Source organism: Aptenodytes patagonicus, chromosome 2 (assembly GCF_965638725.1).
Source record: "Aptenodytes patagonicus chromosome 2, bAptPat1.pri.cur, whole genome shotgun sequence".
In the NCBI taxonomy this organism is placed as follows: Eukaryota; Metazoa; Chordata; class Aves; order Sphenisciformes; family Spheniscidae; genus Aptenodytes; species Aptenodytes patagonicus.
Window position 1 is genome coordinate 137,835,581 of NC_134950.1, and position 18,261 is coordinate 137,853,841.

Here is an 18,261-nt window from a genome sequence, read left to right on the forward strand (position 1 = left end):
AGCTGAGTTATTCTGGCCAATGGGATAGAGTCAGAGAGAGGCTGAGTATTCCCTATCTACTTTCCTGGGTAAGGATAGGCAGCTTCACGGGTAATCATTTGCACAGGTAATGATTTGCACATTTAACCTTGCCTTGCAAAATTGAAGCTGAATTCCTAAGTGCTTATTGGCTGAGTAGGTCAAATGGAAGTGATTTCTTTTCCCGACAAGGTGAATGTAACACTTACAGTCAAAAAGACTTAAAAACCTTCACAAAATGCAAACTTTGAATAGGCTCTTCTTATTAAAAAACAAGAATAAACATAGAGTTCACTTTTGGCCAGCATTTACAGCAGTAAAACTCAATGAACTGTAAGATTCAAGACAGCAAACAGATACAACATACAGCGGAGGTGAATTTTTCAAAAATACTGTTTTCTTGCAGTTTATAATTATGTTCCTAAGTGATAGTAGAACACTCTGAGAAATATTTGAAAAACATTCTAAGAATATCTAACCTACCCATACACTTCTTCTACCACTCACTTTTCACTTGCCATTCCTTCTCCCACACTCCCCCTTTCTCTGCTTCTCTTCAACAGCCAGTACTCATGTTTAACTGAACAAAAGTGCTAGATGGTAAGGCCATGACTTCACAATAAGATTTAATTATGAGTGCAGATATGAACAAGATTTAGACTATTAAGCCTTGCACTTCAAAAACCCTTTAACATATTTTGTCTTTAAATCTTTTATCACCTGCAAAAATTAATTAAGTGCAGATGTAACAGGTTAGGTTTTGATGCCAGGGTTCATTTCCTGTCTATGCTTTGTCAGACACCCTATTACACCTCCTCATGAACTGTAGGAAAACAAAAATGGTGCTCATAAATCAGCATTCAACTTTCCTTGGGCTGTGCATTGGGCTGATCCTTTAAGTGCAAGGCAGAGCTCCAATTCATTATTCATGAAAATAATATAGACAACATGCCAAATGTCATCTGCATTTAAATAATCCATTTGTTAAACATATTAAGTGTTTTGTAAGAATGCCTTCTATTAAAATACAAGACTAATCCAATGAAGTGGATTTTTAATCACGTAGCTTTCCTTCAGGGAACCATCAAAAGCTGGCATACATGACTTGAAAACTTCTTAGAGGGAATGACCTGTTGATTTGTTTAATAATATCGAAGTTACACAACAAGTCGAATCATTGCTAGCTGGGGGAAGTGGCCAATTTGGTTACCAAAGCAACAACATTCTTTAAAGCACATCTGACTATTTAAAGTTTGTATTCTGTAGGGAAAAGTAAACTTGGGTTCTGTAGGGTTATTTTAACGGTGGAAGTATCAATTCATTTAAGGACCATAAAAGTTGCCCTGATCTGTGCCTTCTTCTCATTAAATTGCAGTTAACACCATTAAAGTGAAACATAGATGTTTATGGCTTCAGTACTGCCATCCTGGCTCTAATGAGTTCCCAAAATCAGAGGAAATGCACACCTTTATTACTTGTAGGTATTAAAAGCAGGAAAGTCTAACATATAAATACAAATTCATTATCTTTCATCTAGGTGCACTGAAAGTGCGATGCTTGCCAAGAATACATACCAGATCTACAATCAATATCTTGCCTATATTTAGCTTGTCTCTCAAGTATTTGGCAGTAATTGCAATCGAATTAAAAAAGCAGAATCCCCTGTGGAATAGAGAAGAACAGAAATAAGAAAGCAAATCAGTCAGGAAAACAGCTATAAATAATGTTCAGAGCATTTTAAAAAATGCTATATGATCTCTGAGGCCATAAATCTGCTTCTGGGAGTACCTAGAAAGCCTTTTCAGTCATCTGCTAACAATTACAGTTCTTCAGAGACATGCACAACGCAGGTGATTGCCAGTAACCTTAGTGCTCCAAGATGGGCAATATTCCCTGGTACTTACATGGCTGTTGATTCTTCAGCATGATGGCCTGGGGGCCTTACAACAGCAAAACCATTCTGTAAGAACAAGATAGGTTTTCAATTATCAGCTTAAAAAAATACTTGACTCAGTGCAAAACAGAGCAGCAGGCAGACTGGGTTGAAATCTATTAGAAGCTCTTGAACACTTTTTCTGTCCAATCACCCTTTCACTGTACTGCCAGAAAAAATATATTTGAGAACAGTGGCATATAAACTTATATAAATACACACATGCACATGCATACACACACACATAACATGACCCAAAAAGGATCATAATGGCAGGATGAGAAAGCTGTTGTTATCAATTCTGCTGTCTAGAATTCACATTTAAAAGGAAGGAGAGAGCACTGGTCCACTCTTGATCTAAGTTCATGTAATCTTATATTCCTCCAGCTTGAGATGCTTCAAAATAAAAGTAGATTGAGGTATATATTTTACATGATTAGTCAATGTTGACCCTACCTTCTGTATGAACTAAATGATAAATTCAGACACACACATACACACACGTGTAATTCCTAACAGTAGAAAAAGGATGACAATTAATATCCCATATTTCTGCAAACCATATGCTTGCAAGTTTAATAGATTCTCTGAAGTCAATTTCTAACACACTTTCTGGAATTGTATATAAATTTCATGAAGTACAGCACTAGGATCAGCGATGATCAAGGAATTTTTTGCCTCTAGAGTCACTGAAGATAAAAGAAAAATGAAGTTTTCCTCCTTCCAGTGTGGGTAAGGTAAAGGAAAAATGTAGAAGTACTGGCAAGGTAGCTCTGTTCAGAAAGTCAGATTATGTATTCAAGAAGCAGTGTCTCATAAGGGTGGCTATCATATAAAATTTCTCTTACAGCAGTCAGACTCAGGAGTAACACCATTACTTCATCAAATTTACTCTATTTCAACTACTCAGGACAGTCTCTTCCATTCAGCTATATATTTGACATCTAATTAATGACAATTAACACATACATAAAAGTAAGAAATTATAATCTGTGCATGAGTATATCAGCCAAACTTGTATTTTCAAGCAGCCTCACACAAATACCATGTGTATATGTATGGCTACAAGATCAAGCATTGTATTTTCAGAAGGGAGGTGACAGGAAGAAGAGGGGTGGAATATTTCTATATTTTAATAATCAGTATTAAAGTAGTCCAGTTTGATATACTTAAGATAGTTAAATGTCAATGTTTCAGCCTTTACTCATCTGAAACAAACATGATAGTCACTAAATTTTCACTCACATGGGTGTAAATAAGGAGGAACAATGTGGCAGTTAATAGAGTTACATTGGTGCCTGTGAAATCTGTTTACTTACAATCCTATGACTGTGTGTTTTTGTGTACCTGTGCAATTGTCTACCTATGTTGTTTCACAGGCATTAATTTATAGACAAATACTACCAGGCTATCTCATATAATTTGCTGCTAAATGTAATCCAAGCAGCCAGCTGGATTTGTGGAGTTTTGTGAAGCCTGGCCAAAGTTCTATCAGACTACAGCAAATTTAAACTATAATGCAAACGGAGTACATCTGTAAGAGTGGTTCTTCTGGCCACCATTTAAAGAATCTGGGGGATTTGACATCATGCCTTATTTTGCATTAAATGTCCACATTTAAAAAAAAAAAAAAAAAAAACCAAAAAAAGCTAAAGACAGAAAAAATATATACCTTCAAATTTAGGCAGGCATTCCTGGAGGTGGAATATAAATTGCCTATAGATCAAACGCACCACCAAAAAAAAAAGGCCTTGTGGACTGCACTAATCTTCAGAACGAAACCAGCTTTACACTCTTAGCTAAAACCCTATTCCTCATCCTTCTGAGGGTTTTTTAACATTTCCTTTTCACACAAAATATGACTTAGAGAAGAATTCACTTGTAGCATTTATGAAAAAACAAAGTATGTTTATACTGAGGAATGTACAGATAATGAAGTGAAAGAAGACTCAGAGAAGAGGGTATTACTAGAGAGAGAGCATCATGCTACCTGTATTTTGCTCTCTCGATATTTGTAAGAATTTGGAAAAAGTCCATGCAAGGCTTACAGCTGCTCCTGCTCAGCTCACAGCTCATTATCATCTAACTTTATCAGCATTCCCAAAAGATCAATATAATTAAGATTATTATCTCTGGGAGGATTTCATGGGGCAATACAGAGACAGAAAAAATCAACGCTGTTGTTTTTGACAACAAGACAGTTAGAGTATAGGCTTCTATTTTCTGTTCCCTTACTTTGACAAGACTGTTTGGAAGCCCTGTTTTGTTATAGCTAGCTAATTTCTGCTGTCAGAGCTTAAGTTACCTATTACAGTTCTCCATGAGCATGTAGAACATTAACAACAGTGTTGTGACCATTTTTTGTGGTTTTACATTACAAGAAGTTCGGTATTCACATAGGAAATTTTCTTTTTTAAAAATACAATGTATATGTTATATTGATGATAAAGCATATAATATAATCAAATTTTACCAAACACTGAAACCTAGTTACCATACAGTATTAACAGCAACTTTTGTGCAATTGATAAAACACTTAATTTCTCCTACTTTCAAACCTTGTATGAACACAGTGTACAAAGGAACGTGAATTCATTTATTTAGGCAATATTTAAATACCAGACAGTGAGCTCAGAACAGTAGACAGAAAGGTAAAAATCTGCTTTGAAGGTAGAAAGACTAACACAGAGCAATATGTTGAAAATGAAGCCAACACACATAAATTCAAAGCATTTTTGTACAGAGCCTTATTTATACTAGGATACAGACACCTTTATGTGTAGACAGAACATTAAACTGACTGACAGACATGAATATTAGAAAAAGGATTCATGTCTGTGCCATTATATGATTACCTTTAGTTAAATTTTAGGATAAAGAGTAAAGCCTGAATAGAGATATTCTAAAATCTGTGCATATTTGAACAACGAACAAAGAGATGTCTGCCCAAACTCAGTTTACAAAGAAGATCCATTGCAGATAGACCCACTTGGTTGGATCTTTAACAAAAACTAAGAAAAAATGTTAGTCTTTTTCCACAGTAAATTAAGTATTCTCTTCTTTCATGACTCTGAATAGGTAGTTGGATGCTTGATTTCCAAAGAACAGAGGTGTACATCATACTGTGGCCTTCTTGTCTTTGGTGGTAGTTAATTCCTTTCTGTAGTGTGCTAGGTTAGAGTGTTGGGCTACATCATGCTTGGGTATCTACCGTACCTCTCCCTGAACCTTTCCAAGACAACCACTCAAGACAATACCATAACACAGGTGGTTACGCCAGGGCTTGGGACTGACCATCTACAGCAGAGTTCAACTGGTGTTTCCATTATACAAGGAGGTAAAACTACCTCCTTGTATAGGAAGTAGGCAATTTTTCCCTAGGGCAATATGAGGTGATTATGGCAAGGTGTGAATCACTCGTCCCCTCACTTGACAGTGAGGAGCTTGCTCTGCCTAGATTCCAAGTGGACCAAACATGACCCAGCCAGCCTGGCATTCCAGGTATGCTGGAAGCCTGGCTGAGAAGCAGTGCATACTAGCTTCAGCCTGGTATTACTCTAGTAAAATCATCTGGCTTTTTGTTGACTCTAACAAAAGCCAGTGCCATGCAAGAAATAGCAATGAACCCCAGCAGGCACTCCAAGAGCACTTACTGAAGCAGTAGAAGACTCAGGTTCAACTCCTTCTTGAACATGGGCATGAATTTGTAAATATTCTTCCCATACCTGTTTGTGTATTTAGATTATGTGGTCCATAAAGTAGATATTGAGACACACCTTTTCAGCCTAAGCGAGATTTCTAACAATAGGTTTAGAGTCATGCTCTTCCTCAGCTCTTATTCAAACTTATTAATCTTTAATTATTTTCTGCAGAGTAGCAGTCCTTCAATAGAGGACAAAACCCCACCACTGAATCTCAATTTTAAGATAAGACAGTTTTATATGGAGTTTAAAAATGGATTCCTTCCAGCTGAAAAGGTAAGAATTTGAAGGTCGTCTTGTATTTTAAGCTGTAAACCCCTGTATGAAAGAGCAATGCCATCTATCCCAACCAGTCAAGAGGCAATGGGCACAAATTAAAACAGCAGAGGCTCCATCTGAACATATGAAAATGCTCTTTCACTGTGAGGGTGACCACACAATAGAACAGGTTGCCCAGAGAGGTTGTGGAGTTTCCATCCTTGGAGATATACAAAAGCCATCTGGACATAGTCCTGGGCAAGTAGCTCTAGGTCGCCCTGCTTGAGCAGGGGGGTTGGACCAGATGACCTCCTGAGGTCACTGCCAACCTCAACCGTTCTGTGTTTCTGTGATTCTATTCAGAAGTTCATAACCTTTGAAAAAAGGCTTTCAGGAAAATGGGTGTAACCCCTAGTGAAGAGCAAATTTGTCCCATGCGTTAGCTAATCGCAGCTGCACACATTGTTAAGGACAGCCTTCTCAGGAACTTCTGTGTATTTCATATAGAGACCAGGTACCTAACTCAGGGTCTGGATTCTACACTTGAAGCTCAACATCCTCCTAAAGTCAGGTGTTAAAGTTTCTATTTTCTACGTCTAAATCCCTTAACCTGTCTATCCCTTAGCTCTTAAAATTAGCAGTGCTTAAACATGGCATTCTTGGGCATTCACTTGTTTTTAATGGAAAGGTTTTATTTTTGCTTCAGTGTGCACAGGCTTCAGAATGAGGAGCAAGTCACTGAAGCTAATACCTGATTTCTTTGTAGAAACTTCTTTAGTTATTACGCAGAAGTGTATCCATTTGTCCTCTCAGAATTTATATTCCTCATGTTTTATTTATACAACTTTGTATCCTTATAAAGTTATATAAAAAAACATTTTCTTTAAATTTAAAAGGTGTTCTATACAGTGTATCTGACAGGGTGTAACCCCTGAAGTGGCCTTAGTGCCATCTTTAACCCTGCTATCTCTAGCTTAGTTAACTCCTACGATAACAAACATTCTAATTCTGCTTTAATTCTCGGCTGCCTACAACAATGCCCTTGCAACTGGTACCCTGGAGAAGATAACCATATTCTTACCAATGTCACTTATGTTGTAATATGATCCCAAGCTATGCCATCCAGCAGGGAGGGTAAGCATAAGAGTGAGTGGTATAAGGCCGAGGCAATCCTCAGGTACCTGTTTAGGACAATTTTACAAGCTATTCATACTGCCAGAGCAGGAGCCAGTATCTGGCCCTGGGGGTCTACGAATGCAGTGAACAAGAACCCATGATTTAACAGAGCAGTATTAGCAGCACATAGATTTGCCAAGAAAACAGTAATGGACATGAGGGAATACCATTTTGTCTTGCAGAGGAAACTAGTAAAGGCCAAGAACACAGAAATGGACATAAAACATTTAACTCTGTGGTGGAAACAAAGAGTTCCCTGTCTGCTTTCCTGAAGGTCTAAGAGAATAGCACCAGAAAATATACATGAAAAGTTGGTGCTTGCAGGCTAACTTATATACAACTGTGATGGCCTGTTTAGCCACAACTAGTGTTAACTATACTGGGAAAGAAAGCAGACAAAGAGTTTTAAGAACAGAGCGGTCATGGAGATAAGCTATGTACCACACATATAATTAAAGTTGTACTGCTATATGAAATAATAACAGTCATTCAGCTATAAATATAACCATAATTGCTGGGATAAAGTATCTAAGAGATGGTTCTATATAACATTTTGTAATTTTGTAACTTTGTAAAAGCAAAGAATACAAACTAGTATCTAAAAGACTTCATTGGTAACTTTGGTTGATGGCTTTTATCAATCATATCTCTAACACTAGTAAAATAAGCATTCATTTGTTACTGTTTCTTACACACTATGCATTGTTAAAAATGCTCTGCCTGGGTGTGGAAAAAAATGCCTCTTTTTGTGGCTGCCACACATCGCTCAGAAATTTTTTTAAGGCAGAGAGAAAGTGTTATAGGGCAGAGGGTGCAACAGGGAGGTAGAAACAAGGGTAGGGCAGAGCCTGCAGGAGGAGTACTGTCCAGGAGGCACCTGAGCACGGGGCACTTCCCAGGAAAGCAGACTTTTGTAGGTAGCCAGAGGAGCTGTGTGGGATTTGGTGTTGTTCAGACAGGCATGGAAATTTGCTGGCCTGAAGCTTTACTGGAGGGAGGACACTGTGGGACTAGGGTGACATTTGTTTTCAGCTTTTTGTTTATTATGTCTTTAGCAAGATACTTCATTTTAGGTTTTGCTCTAAGAAAACATAGCAGTAGAGCTGTGAAAGATGACTGAGTGATTTTGATACAGAATACTTTTAAGAGTAGAAAATTAAGAGCTTGGGGAGGGAGGGGGTTGATTAGGCTAATTCTGCTTATTCACTAGATTAGATTAGTACGATTGACCGTATGATGTTTCCTCTATAGCCCTGTGTGACAAAGGCCTTGAGAACAGTAATAACCAAGCTCATTTGGAATGACAGTTTCAAGTTCAATATAAGTTATCACAGATTATACAAAGACACCAGAGTAGCAATGACCAAATGCAGGAGGTTTATTTTGGTATTGATTCAACCTGACATATCAGAAAGAACCATCCCAGGAACGTTATCAGATTCTGGTTTGGAGGAAACTCATTTCAATTGCTTTCATTCTGTTAAATGACCCCTAACTACCAACAGAGCAACTCTACACGTGTGTGTGTGCACATGCACACACACATACATATGATAAGGCAGAGAAAGGGCTTGTGCTTCACTCGATTCAGCTGAAGTGGATGTTCAAGGCAGCCTCAGACCGCACTTTTAACTTATGTGCCTTTTTTCTTGAGTGTTCTTTTGCAAAAATGCTTCTTAATTCATTCAAACATTTTAAAAATAGGGAATAACCATACAAATCCTACCAGCTCTTGATAGTTTATTGTGTAGATCTCTTCTGTTTCACATTAAAAATATATGGTGCTTACATGTTTCTATCACAGAAGAGAGTGCTGCCATCGCCAACATTGACATATTTAAAGGATATGCAAAGTAAACTAGACAGTAATCCTTATTATGGGTACAGTACTTAAAATAATTAATTCCAGCCTATAATATTACTGAATGGGGTCATCTGAGGCTGAAGAAAACCATTTCAGAAATGTTCCTTTGGATTTTCAGTAGTTCCACGGTCTGCTCTGGCACTGAGTTGCCCATGATGATGGAAAGTCATGTCCCATTGCAAAAAGAGGTTCTTATTAGATATACTCTTTTTAAATTATATTTTTCACTGGTACATTTTTTTTCCTGCCAGTCAATTATAAGATATTAAGGGACAGCCAGAGAAATGTACAATTTGTTATCAGAAAAGAAGTTAAGACATATTTAATGTTCACAAAACAGCACACAATGAAACAACCATTACAAGAACAAATAATATTTTGAAGGACATTATTCAACAAAGTATAATTATTGCAAAATTATCATACTAACATAATCAACTATCTGAATTCCAACTTCTTAACAGTAACATTAATCATTTAATAAACACCTAATATATGGCAACAAAAAAGGTGGCAGCATCAGCATGAATAATTTGGTTAACAAAATGGAAATATCGGCAACCTAAACTTTTTCAGAAAAAAACCCAATAATTTGGCAAGCTAAGTCCTAAAGGTGAGATTCTCTGCAAGCTCTAAGAGTTATAAATGAAATTTGAAAGTCAGGAGAGACCACAGATGCAGAAACCCTCCTTTATTTTCCTCTAAGACTTGTCTAATGTGGGGTTTGGATGACCTCTGTACTCGTCCAGTTCAGCAGCAGGAGGGAAGCGCCTGCTGCTCAGGATAGCTGGGTGCAGGCGAGGGGAGGGTCTTTTTGTGCCTAGCTGCCTGTGAGTGAGGTAGTGTGCAGGCAGGGAGGGGAGGTGAACTGAGCTGAGCACCAGAGTCGATGTAAGGGAAGCAGCCGGGCCGGGCTGGGAAATAAATGGGAAGGCAGGTCAGGACAGAACCTCCCAGTGCCACCAAGCCATTAGGCCACGCACTCCTGAAATCTGCCTCGTTATTGCAGAGCAGTGACTGGGACACTGTGAGTCGCAGAGCTGCCTTTGGGTCCTACAGGATGTGTGTTATAGCCTGAGCCTCCACATGCACCATTTCCTTTTGCAGCATACTTCTAGCACATCTCTGTTTTCCTGGGCAATGCGAGAGAGGAAGGAGATCCTTAGCAAACACTTCCAGGAAAGAAATGATCTCTCTGCAGATGCAGATCTTTTAGGACCCTCTTTCTGAAGGTATGATCATTAGGTAGAGGCTAGGGACAATGATTTCCAAGTTCATGAGCTATACTGCATGCAAGAAATTATATGCAGGGCACTACCTGTATTTCTTCCCCAAGCCCCAAGGGATATATCATAAGACTTCTCTTATCTGTTAGAATTATTTATTGGTTATAGCTAATGACTGCGGTGGAATTATATTCACCCAGTTTCACATACTCCACTCTTCTAAAGATCTGTGGTCAGCCAGCAGATTATTAAAAGCCATCTACATAAATCCGTTGGGGAAATGAGAAAGGAGCAAAGGTAGAGCTGTGGCACTGATTCCATATAACATAAATACCTCATCATGCATCAGCAGGTTTCCTAAATTATAAAAACCTCAAAAAAGGGTGACTTTCATGCAATCTTTAGGCTCATCTCCTATTATAATGTTGCCAAGATGACATTCATCATACATGTAAATAAATTAATGAAAAAAGGAAAAGCATTGCATTCGACTCAGTATAACATCACATTTATCATACTATATATTTCAGTGGTGTGATTCTTCATTCTCCATTAAAAATTATCTTAAAACTGTATCAAATGCATCTCAATGAGTGCTCATTATATTATCAGACGGCCCCAAAAATCCTTAATTTTGATTGTTTGATATAATCAAATAAAAAACATCCAGATTAAGACTCCCCAGAGAAGAGACAATTTGTCTTGATTTAAAAAAAAAAAACAACCCGTAGTAATTTACTATTACGGCAGCAGTAGAATTTCAGTAAACCCTATTGTTTTACATGCTTAGCACTGTCATATTGATGCTTTCGTCATTAGTCAAGGAGATCAAAGAAACCTGATGTCTCACAAGAGGTTTGAACTACAGTGAAGGGAACTCTTAACTCCTGGTCAGTTTTTGAACACTGTCCAAATCAGATGAACAAAATGTTGCTGTTCTCAGACGAGACCTGTGTGAAATGGGACTGATAGTCTCAGGAAATTCAGAATAAAGTAAAGAACCTTTTGCCTTGTGTATGAGTTTGACTCATGCCCAGCTCTGTAGTGAATCTCTTAATTGTTCTGCAGACTTTCATAACTTATTTTGTAGTCTCAACTCTTTTCTTAGCAGCACGTACCTATAGTTCAAACCTATTACTACCACCCTATGCAATAGCAAGTGATATCAGTAGAGACCACGGAATAAACATAGAAATTGAAATGTCCTGTCCTTCCTGAAATGGACTTTAAATGTCAGATGCCAGTCAATACAGGGCACTTTATGTTTGTGAGTTTCTACACTCTAGCTAGGCAGTGAAGATATTTATCTTCAGTATTGTAAATCATTTGTTTTTTAAATTAATTGAATACATGTCCATAAAATAAATTATTACATTCATTTTAATTTTAGGGAAACCACGTTAGACTTTTTAAAAACATATATATTGATTCATCAAGCTGTAAGAAATATTTGGGCTGCTCATACCCAACTACACCAACAAATTTGACAATTCTCATGTCAGAAAAGCACTTGTTAAATGAATGACTTCAGTTTCTCATTCCTGAGGCTTCTTGTCTCAGACTTTGTCTATGCAAGATAGTTTTACGCTGAGGTTATCCTAATGTCGCCGTGGCTGTTTCAGGAAAAGGCATCTGTGATTCTCCAGTGCAGCGGGTAGACAATCCACTGCCTCCTCTGCTGCAATCTGGAGCACTGCCCTGTGGGAAGTCCTTGCTGTGTATTGTAAGTCTGCCACTGTGAACTTCAGGACATGCAGCTCTTCTCAGAGAACTGTGGGATTTCAGAACAAATCTGTATGTCCTGTCTCATAATTTACTTTTTTTTCTTAAGACAACACCAAACTGACAGCGAACCATCTGATAGCAATCCACGGTGGTAAACTTCCAGGGAAAAACTACAGCATGTTTCTCTACTGCTCTCATCTTGCTGTTTACATGTTGCAGAGCTGTTATAGTTTACACACAATTCTTGGAAGGCGTTTTTTTGTCATCCAAAGATTCTGAAGCTGCGGCAGATCATTCCAGATTCCCATCAGAGCTTAATCCTCCCACTCAGTGCTCACAGTACAGGCCCCAAATTGTTGCTTCACATGCATATTTGCTCAATGAATGCACATGGAAGTGGTCAGCTTCACTTACTTCCCGTCAGATCTTCACAAGTACATACAGAATTGGCATTTTCCCTATACTAGAAACAGCTGATCAATGCAACACACATGTTTCCAGAGGAAAAATGGCAGCAGGATGGAAAAGCAACATGTAAAGTCATGAAGGTAGATTGGAACATACAGATCTGTGGGGCTAAAATCTTACAGCTACCTAAAATCTCATCCTAAACACCATGTAGAAAACCCCAGAATACACTGCAAAAATGCCCCTAATGTCGTTTACCATATGAAGGTATTGGGAGCAACTTGCCAGCAAAACCCAGGTTTGTATGGACGCAGTGACAAAGCAAACATAGGAGGACTTGGCCAAAATAGCTAATGTCAGGATCGGTGCATTTCCAGAACTTCTGCTAGCATGCTTTTCTTCTGTCAGTCAGGCCTTAATAACATTTCCATAACCTTAAATTATAAATACCACATGCAGATTGTTAGTTCATACAGTGGGCATGGTGGCATGTAAGTCATTGGGCTTCATGCTGGAAGTATAGGAGCAGGTTAGATAAACACCTGTGAGGAATGGCGTGAGTATTCCCAATTCTCTTTCACAGCAAATCCTTTCCATTCCTATTTTCTTGATGATTTGGTATAAACCAACTACTTGGCACGTCTATTGAACAATTACCTTTCCTATGTCTCAGCTGGAGGTTGCATGAGACTGCTTCAATTCTCTGCACTGTAGACAAAGATTCTATAGGATCAATAATGATTTTACAGTAAATTACAAACTATAATTTAGTTTAAATTTAAAATATTTGTTTACAGACTGTTGCAATGCCAGTAGCAACCAAGATCTCATAGTGGCTGATGTTTGATTCTTTTCAGCTGTCCATCACACACACATAAACAACCAAGAGTATTCACACTGTGGAAAGACACCAGAAATGTAGAGAGGTAAGCGGTAAAGATTCTGCAGCAAACTCTGCTCATGTCAGCTGCACATAGGACATATCTCATTAGTCTTATCAAAACTTGCTTTTATATTGCCTTAGAGACCGACAGTCGCCAAAGGTAAAAACTAACTAAAAAACCCTTCTTCACTTTCATTAGTCTTGTTGGGTGGCAATAATGCACAGTGAGTTGTGTATTGAATCCTACTGTGCCCAAAAAGCTTAATGGGGATGAAGTATCCGTCAGAAAGGATGCACAACAGGATCCCATATGATGCGCCCTGTCCTCGATCTGAGATTTCAAAACTTGTACATTTTCTGTAGTACCTGGTTAACGATTCTGGTGTCTGAATATGAAAGTTTAGTAACTGCATTCGATTGGGTCAGAGCTATAGTACTGCATTTCACCTGAGAATGCTGTCATTTATGTACCTATATATTCTATATCTGTGTATATATACACATAAACATATGTACCCCTTCCCAAATAAGTAGCTAAGGTATTTTGACTGAGACAAGACAGATATACAGGAAGAAAATTCTCAAGTTCAAATACAATTTGGAATTTTAAAAATCATCATACAATGCTAATTCTAAAATATTTATTTCTATCTTGATTTTGGAAACAGGACTGAATCCATTGGTATTTGGACTGGAAAGTGAATAAACAGTTTCATTAAGGAGACATGTTAGCTCCAACAATGTTTATTGGGGCAAGCCTGCACTCCGGCTGCATATGGTGTACCTTTAAATAGGGCTGTTAAAATACCAAATAAAATGTCAAAGTCCGTCAGGTCTGGAGCTTTTATAAATTGTTTAGACTGGGGATAATTTGGGTTTGGTACATCATGCCTTGCAGATCGCGCGGCACGGAGATAGGAAAGGAAAGGGGTCCAGGGAGAAGAACGCGGGGCAGTCAGCCTGGTGGAAAGGCACGTCCTGGGTCATCGCTCTCCTCACCGGCCGCCTCCCTCTTCCCCCCAGCCTGCACTGCATGCCCACTCTGCCTCCCCTCTCTCTGGGTGGTATCCTGAGGTTACGCATGTGACTAAACAACCATATTAGAAAAAAAAAAAAAATTAAAATTCACTTCAAAAGGCAGTGCCGCAGCCACTTGCCAGAGACGTGCACGCTAACAGTAACTTGACCTCGGGCTGTAGCAACCCTGCGCTGTAAGCACCCAGCGCTGCTTCAGCGTACCGACGGCAAGACCGTCCCCTGCGAGGCCTGGAAGAGCCGCCCGGGCTGCCACACCTTCGTGGCCGTCCTCCCGGCCCTCCTCCCGCCACCCTCCCCAGAGCAGAGCGGTTGAACAACGCCTCCCTTCAGCCCCCCCCCCCCGCCTCCACCGCCCCGGCTCTCCCACCCACGGCGCGGCCCGGACCTCACCTTCAGCTCCCGGGAGGCCACGCGGGCCGCCAGCTCGATGACACAGCCCACTGCCATGCGTGCCGCCCCGGCCGAGTGCAGCTCGTTCCAAACGGTGTCACTGTCCACCTGAGCAAACAGCCGGCCCCGGGAGGAAGGCAGGGGAGAGAGGGAGAGGGAGAGGGAGAGGGAGAGCATGAGAGAAAACAAACCCGTGAGGGAGGGCTGGCAGCGTGACAGCCCGTGTACAATAACATCAGTCTTCCGTCCTGGCCAGCTGAAAGGCCTTCTGGACATGGCTTTGCTTATGCTTTTTCTCTGCACGGGCTTCTCCAATGGAAACACATTCCTGTCATGCCTCGCTGCCATTCCCTGTTTAGATTTCTCATTACAAACAGTGTTACATCGGCCGGGCCGGGCCGGGCCTGCTCGCCGGCCGCCAGATGCCGTGCGCCGGGTCCTCACAGCGGCGGGGGGACGGGGACCTGCCAGCCCTGGGACAAAGCGTCCGGCGGGGACGGCCACCGCTGGCTCCAGCAGCTGTCACAGGCGACCCGAGCCACTAAAACTCACCAGTGGCTCAGGTCTTTACCCCTTTTAAAAAGAAAAAAAAAAAGAAAAAGCATTAAGCACTCGTCTTTCCTACCCAGACAGGAGTCATTTTTAAGTGACTGAAATCAGAACGATTAATTGTTTGGATTAATTTCGGTAGTCACTATTGCCACAGACAGAAAATAAATAAAATAAAGTGCGACCCTTGCTGTACCTCCAGTTTTGACGAACTAGTAAGTTTTGGCTGAAAGGCTTTAGGTCCCTCTTTGTAACAGATGAATGTGGTTATTTAAAGCAGAGGAAATTATCTTTTGCACCTTCTAAATGAGCAAGTGTGACATGTAAAACATTACATGACTATTATATAAAATAGAAGGATAAAATATTATAAAGATAAAATACTACAAAGGAAATATTATAAAGATGGCTAAGCAGCACTGCTCTACAGCTTCAATCAGTATGCTAAAATTTTACTTTTGAAATCTATTTTTAGTTACTATTTATTTGCAGAAACACACCAAAATTTTGGTGAAAGGTTGTATATCCCTTACATGATATTATGCCAAGCAGACATGATGGTGTGAAATAGTCTGAAAAAGTCATCCAAAGAGACAGCCAGACTTCCTCGATGCTCCATGGGAAGTGCATTTAATTGTATCATACCATACAAATTTATCATGAAAAGAAAAACGTTTAGGGATAGACAAAATACTATGGCAGATGCTATTTGGATAACTTCCAAGCACACTGAGATATGTTTTCAGTTTGAACCAGAAGCTTCTGTTCCTAATTTCTTTAAAAAAAAAAGGAAAAAAAAAAGGAAAGAAAAAAAGAAGGAAAGAAAGAAAGAAAGAAATCAAGTAATTGAAAATGGATGTAACTGCTACTCGACTCTGGAGGTTCTGAGGAATTTCTCTGATTAGTCATTTGAAACAGAAAGAAGCTTGATCTTCTCTACACCTGTCAAATGTCTTCGCCATTACTGTTACAATTATATTATATTTCAAGCTACTAAAGTGATCTTATTTTTCAATGTACTGGACGTGAGTTTTCTATCGTTTCGATCAGTTTTGTGTGCATGCAGCAGAACTAATGAAAATAGTTTGTATTCACAGTAGACCTGAATACGAAGACTGGATTTTGCTTGCAAAGTTTAGAATAACGGTAATAACAGCACACTGTATTTTCATCTGAGAAACTCAAAATATTATACAAACACAATTAAGCATCATCAGCTTGATACAGCATGATTTATTATATTTGTTTTGCAGACTGGTAGCTTGAGGTTTAAAGAATTTAAGTAGCTTTCCCAAAGACGCACACAAATCAATAGGTAACTAAGAAAATTACAACAAGAACTAAGAAAGAAACCAAGTAGTAAAAAAAAAATGACATATTTAACATTAGGCAGACCTTCAGGTTGTCTCTCTATTGCTTTAAAGCAACTGTGAATCAATTTTCATTTTTAAAACAAATAAGGAGTTAAATAAGTAGAGGTCATCGGTTAAATCAATTTAATCAAACCATAATAAAGTTGGAAAAATACTGTGCAGTACTTTAAATAAAGAAGTATCAACAAGAGGGCTGGGAGGGAGTACTTTCTTACCATTTTTATGGCTAGCAAATTAAGGTTAACATGAAGGAGTGGCTGATGAAAATGATTCAATGGCAGCTGCTCGGTACACCAGGGCACAAGCAGGAGCCTGCATCCTCAAAGGGACTATGATTCATTTCCAGGAAGGCCGATTAAGTTAAAATTGTAACCACAGCTTGAGAGTACCCACCCTTCAAGACAGTTGTCTGCTCTGACACATGAGACGGCAGTCTCTCCAACCGCCGAACGCTGAGTATTGGCCGGGATACGGCATTTATCATTTTCTGCTTTCAGATGAGTGTGAGGAGACTGAACTGGGACAATAAGACCAAATATCTTCCACTGAAAAATCTCCCTCAGACCACTTGAATGACTGCTACCTAATTTTACCTGGACTGGAAGTAAAAATGGACAATCAGGAAACAAAACAGCATTTCCTGAGGAATTTTCGAAAGTGACCACCTAAATGTACACAGGAAATTCAGGATGTTTTAGTTGATCTCTTGGGCATGGTACTTGTAACGAATGGCAAACTCTCAAAGCCAGGGGTAGCCAAATACAGCTCCATACCTTAGTGCACAGTTATTATAATACAAGAAAACTAACAAAGATATGAAAAATTACCCTGAAAAGGCACAGTATTATAAACTTAGATGTCAATTTCTATTTCATATTCATGCAAAATGACTTTCTGAGGAACATCTCATGAAGAACAACCTAGAAAAACTTTCATCACACAGCCAACGCTTTAGCTGTAACGACTGGAATATGCCATCTCACTCCATTTTATATCTTTATTAGTTCTATGTATTGCCTTAAAAGTTTCTGGTGTTTAAACAGAGATTTTCATTTATCGCTACTTAATGTTTACTTTGTAAATTGCTGTTGAAATATAGTGATATAAATGGCAAACCCATTAAAATTACAGCTGCTATCTGGCCCGGTTGTCAAGCTGTATATGAAATGCAGCTATGTAAAATCCTACTAGATATGCTTTTCTTTATTCCTGTGAGATGAAATTGTTGGATTTTATACAAGTAAAGGGAATAGGATTAGACACTGTGGTTTCTGGTTCTAGTTCATGTATATATCACATATATCTGACAGTCTATCTAGATGCTGAGTATGCATGAATTTGTGACAAATGTGATGCTTGCTGAATCACAGACTATGAAAAAGTCAGATGGAATTTTGTAAGAGGTTATTTTTGTTCTGCAAGTGCTTTGGAGCAGCTGAAGAATAGAGTAAAAGCCCTATCTTGATTAGGAATTTTTTCAGAAAATTTTAAACAAAATTTACAGAAAATACAGCATTTGTAGCCCAGTTCTAACACAGAATCGTAGCCCCTTTTTTCTGCTTAATTATATATATTATTTTCATTTAAGAGTCCTTTAAAAAAATTGTCAGGGTTGGAAAATGTTCTGAATGTCTAACCAAATGAAAAAGAACATTGTTTTAAAGCATCAAAATGTCAGTGTTAAACTATGAGCATACTACAGATTTTGTTATCAAAAAT

At 38.9% G+C, this 18,261-nt stretch overlaps 1 protein-coding gene across 12 annotated transcripts in view; it reads right to left on the minus strand.

Annotated features, from left to right (window-relative positions):
* Window positions 1–18,261, minus strand: part of HDAC9 (histone deacetylase 9) — a 499,339-nt gene that overhangs the window by 101,453 nt on the left and 379,625 nt on the right. For all 12 annotated transcript variants that reach the window (XM_076331372.1, XM_076331379.1, XM_076331374.1 and 9 more), the window contains 3 exons: window positions 14,621–14,728; window positions 1,923–1,978; window positions 1,593–1,680 (listed from right to left, as the gene is read on the minus strand). In XM_076331372.1, coding sequence (XP_076187487.1) covers window positions 1,593–1,680; window positions 1,923–1,978; window positions 14,621–14,728 — 252 coding nt within the window. The remainder of the gene's footprint in view (window positions 1–1,592; window positions 1,681–1,922; window positions 1,979–14,620; window positions 14,729–18,261) is intronic.